The sequence below is a fragment of the Mandrillus leucophaeus genome, unplaced genomic scaffold, assembly GCF_000951045.1.
Source record: "Mandrillus leucophaeus isolate KB7577 unplaced genomic scaffold, Mleu.le_1.0 Scaffold11, whole genome shotgun sequence".
Taxonomy (NCBI): Eukaryota; Metazoa; Chordata; class Mammalia; order Primates; family Cercopithecidae; genus Mandrillus; species Mandrillus leucophaeus.
In genome coordinates, this window is record NW_012099209.1 from 3551154 (window position 1) to 3555775 (window position 4622).

At 53.9% G+C, this 4622-nt stretch overlaps 1 protein-coding gene across 2 annotated transcripts in view; it reads right to left on the minus strand.

The window, feature by feature from the left end:
* The window catches only part of TMEM161A (transmembrane protein 161A), a 21069-nt gene extending 16447 nt beyond the window's left edge, over positions 1-4622 (minus strand). For both annotated transcript variants that reach the window (XM_011990707.1, XM_011990697.1), the window contains exon 1: positions 4553-4622. In XM_011990707.1, the coding sequence (XP_011846097.1) occupies positions 4553-4555 (3 nt within the window). In that variant the 5' untranslated portion in view covers positions 4556-4622. The remainder of the gene's footprint in view (positions 1-4552) is intronic.

A 4622-nucleotide genomic window follows, 5' to 3' on the forward strand; every position in this document is an offset into this window, starting at 1 on the left:
GCCTCAGACTCCTGATTAGCTGGGATCACAGGCGTGAGCCACCATACCTGGCTAATTTTTAAAATTTTTTGTAGAGACGCGGTCTTGCCATGTTGCCCAGGCTGGTCTCAAACTCCTGGGTCAAGTGATCCTCCCACCTTGGCTTCCCCCAGTGTTGGGATTATGGGCCTGAGCCATCATCTCTGACGCGTTTTTTTGCCTTTGTTTTTGTCACATACATTTTTCTCAGGAGAGAATTCAGTTACCACCAGATTCTCAGAAAGCATCAGAGACCCACACAGGGACAAAAACCAGAGCAGGCGAGCTCTAGCAGGTGCAGGGGTGGAAGGAAGGCTGGGTTACAGGGAGGCAGGAAGAGTGGGGGACGTGGGGAGTGTGGTGATGGTTCCACCCATGTGTACATCTGTCAAAACAGGTCCAACTGTATACGTCAAATATATACAGTTTGTGTCAGGCATAGGGGCTCACGCCTGTAATCCCAGCACTTTGGGAGGTCAAAGTGGTAGGATCGCTTGAGCCCAGGAGTTTGAGACCAGCCTGGGCAACTTAGCAAGACCCCATCTCTATTAAAAGTTAAAAAAATTGTCTGGGCACGGTGGTGCACACCTGTAGTCCCAGCTACTCAGGAGGTTCAGGCAGGAAGGCCACCTGAGCCCAGAAGGTTGAGGTTGCAGTGAGCTATGATCAGACCACTGCACTCCAAGCTGGGTAACAATGAGACCCTGTCTCTAAAAAGAAAAAGAAAAAACAAATATATGCAGTTTGTTGTACTTCAATTACACCTCAACAACGTCTTTCCCCCCATCACCCACTAACCAAGATCGAGGCCGTGCAATTTGTGAGGGAGCGTAGGGAGCCAGAAGGGGGCGTGGTTCCGCGGGGCCCCTCCCACCGCCGGGACACGACTCACCTGCCGTTGCAGAGCAGCCAGCGCGCGAAGGAGCAGTGCGGCGCCAGCCTGTGCATGAGGGTGGCAGTGAGCAGGGTCACCACCAGCTGCACTCCGAGGACCGCCTGGGGGGAGGGGACGTGACTGGCAGCACCTGCCAGAGGGTCACAAGCTCCCTCCCTCCCTAGGAACCCAGGCTATTTATAGAGAAGCCAGGCCCGATGGGGGAAGGGCGAGCCTCTTAGGCTCTAGCAGCTTCTTAGGGGAGAGTCCTGGGGTGAGCCTGGACTCACCTGGCCTGGCCCCGCCCTCTCACGTCAGAGATCAGCAGCACCCCCCCGCATCACCACCTAGCTGGAGTGTAGGGCAGTGGAGACCATGGGGTTCGCCTCCTGCCTCCACTGTGGATTCAGGTATAATATTACTTTCCTGGAGTCTCACTTTTCTCATCTGGAAATGGGTGCTTCCTATGTAGCCTCCTGTATTCCTCACCACCACCTTCCAGCCCCTAACCACGAGGTCGCCACACTCAGTGCAAGCAACTCCCACCGCCTTCTGCACTCCGCACTCCCACCTTGGGAGCCACTGCGTCCTGGTTGAGCTTCTAGCTTTCTCCTTCCCCCTGGTAGCTCCTTCCCCTAAGTGTCTCCCACCTTAAATGATCCCTGATGGTTCCATCACCCTCCTCCCTCTCCTTCCCTTTGTAATTAACCTCCTTGAAAGGGCATCTATGCTCCTGGCCACCTCCTGTTTTGATGTGAAGACCTACATGTCTGAGTATGGTGAGCTTATTTATTTTTGTGTGTGTATGTGTGTGTGTGTGTGTGTGTGTGTGTGTGTGTGTTTGGCAGGGGAGTGGTGGTGGGGAGAATAGGGTCTTGCTCTGCCACCCAGGCTGGAGTGCAGTGACATGGTGGGGTGCTCACTGCAGCCTCAACCTCCCAGGTTCAAGTGATTCTCCCACATCAGCCTCCCTAGTAGCTGGGATTACAGGCACCCGCCAACACACCCAGCTGATTTTTGACTATTTTGTAGAGATAGGGTTTCTCCATGTCGCCCAGGCTGGTCTTGAACGCCTAGGCTCAAGCAGTTCTCCCACCTTGGCTTCCCAAACTGTTGGGATTACAGGCATGAGCCACTGTGTCAGGCCTATTTTTATTTTTAGAGATGGGGTCTTGCTATGTTGCCCAGGCTGGTCTCAAACTCCTGGGATCAAGTGATCCTCCCTCAACCTATCAAGTAGCTAGGACCACAGTCATGCACTAACACACCCAGCTATGACTTTTTTTTTTTAATTAGGAATTTTCTCACCCAGTTCTTAATTCAGAACACATTTTCATATACTTATTTTTAAACATTTTAGAAGAATCAGTCTGTGGTGAAGCTGGGTTTTCCTGCTTGAATGCAGTAAATACCCATTTGCTGCCAGTAATTACGTAATTATGTAAAATTATGTGTTCAGGAGAGCTGTCTACTAGTATTCTGGTGTTATAATCAAAATGAAATAAAGTTTAATACTAAAATTAATTATTAAAATAATCCTTTAATCAGGCATAAATAAGCTAAATTTAGTCAGAAAAACCCTAATGTGATGGATACCGGGCCTAGCACGGTAATTCGAAATGACTGCTGAGGCCAGGCGCGGTGGCTCACGCCTGTAATCCCAGCACTTTGGGAGGCTGAGGCGGGCTGATCACTTGAGGTCAGGAGTTTGAGACCAACCTGGTCAACATGGGGAAACCTTGTCTCTACTAAAAATACAAAAATTAGCCAGGCATGGTGGCACATGCCTGTAATCCCAGCTACTCGGGAGGCTGAGGCAGGAGAACTGCTTGAACCCGGGAGGCAGAGGTTGCAGTGAGTCGAGATTGCGCCATCGCACTCCAGCCTGAGCAACAGAGTGGGACTCTGTCTCAAAACAAAATAATCATCATAAAAAAATAAAAATAAATAAAATAACAGACTAATAGGACATTTTCTCTGTGCCTGTGACTTATAAACTGACACCAGAAATCTTTTTTCAGTAATGAGGTTGGTGGCGCCATCTTTCTCATCTCTACATCCTCATTGCTCACCCTCCCCGGGACCCTAGTGCACACTGGTTGGCTGGCTGGCACTTAAGGACCATGAGTGCCAGCCCATGAGCCCCTGCAAGCCAGTGAGCCACCTGCCCTGCCACTCACCAGTCTGTTTTTCTCCTCTCTCTGGGACCTCTCTCCTGTGACCTGCCAGGGTTTTAACCACCCAATCCACCAACCCATCACAACCTCAGCACAGTAACACCTCCAGCCCAGACCTCTCTGCTGAGCTCAACCAGTAGCCTCCTCCAGGCTCTCCTGAGAGACCCCAACACTCACCCATCATCCCATACCCTTCCAGGTGGTTCAGGCCTTTACCAGTCTCACAGTCAGCCCCCAACTCGGTTCTGCACCCTGCAGGCATAGCTACAGACCCCCGCCCACCTCCCGATGGCTCAGCTGTCTCCTCAGCCCTCACTGCGCCCAACCACTGGAGTCTCAGAGGTCTTCCTGGACCTTTGGGCTCTTCATCAATGACCCCACCACCTCCCAAAATCCCCTAAGGGAGAAGGTGGTGGAGGGGTGTATCTCTCCACCTAAGGCTTCTAGAGGTCTGTCCTGGGATATTCTGATAGCCCTCCCCTCCAGCTGGCCTCCTATCTCAAGGTCAGGGCTCCGCAGACATCTCCAAGGATTTTCTTGAGTCTTCCATCAGCTCCTTCTTTTCCCTTTACTGGATTTACGATCCTCGAACCCAAGAACCCTGATAAAATCAATGCAACTTCCCTCCATCTCATTCCCGGGAGCCCGCGCCCTCATCTCCTAGGGAGTCCTGCACCTGCGCCTGGGACAACGTCCCACTTTCAATAATCCCGGCCATCAGGGCCCTTGCTTCAGGACCATCTCCAGCACCCCTCATCGGGGATGGTCCCAGGCAGGGACCCTCCAGTTCTCCAGTTCCACGTCCCTCTCTCTGCCCAGGCCAGTCGCGTCAGGGTTGTGGGAGTCCCCCATCTACCCGCACCAGCCTGATCCCCTGGGGCTGGGCTAAGTTTTAAGAACACGCTCAGTGGGTTGAACCCAGAGCTGAGTGAGACTTGAAGATTCCAACTGTCCTGTCTCCCACTCTGAGAACTTTGCCCGCCCTGAGGCCACCCAGACCTCCTGAGTCCACTTCCCACGGCTTCCCCTGCCCGTTGCACACACCCCGGTATACAAGGGACCCCTGATAGATCCCGTCGGCGCGGCCCCCACGCTCCTGCAGGACCCCTGTCCCCAGAGTGGACCCCAAGAGGCCCCCACACCGCCTTAACAAGGTTCCAAATGTGCTGAGGTCCGCAGTCCCCTCTGTGGGACCACGACCCCATAGCAGGGCCCCAAACCCCTAAAAGGTCTCCAGAGAGCGGAATCCCCAGAACGCTTAAGGGCTTCTAGTCTCCCTGGGTACGACCCCCGTCGACTCCTTCGGAGGTCCTGCAGCGAGAGCAGGGCCCCCAGACAGGGACACACGGCCTTCAGCGTGCCCCCGAATCCCTCAGAGCCTCCAATCCCCAAGAAGAGACCACATTCCCTCAGTGTCTCCCTGGACCCCCTCGGCTGCACCCCGGCCCTGCAGAGCCCCCCACTTCGCAAGACGCTCGCTCACCATGGCGCTTGCGGGAGCGCGTTGCACGGACCCACCGGCCTGGGGCTCCAGGCCCTCCACGGGAACTCGA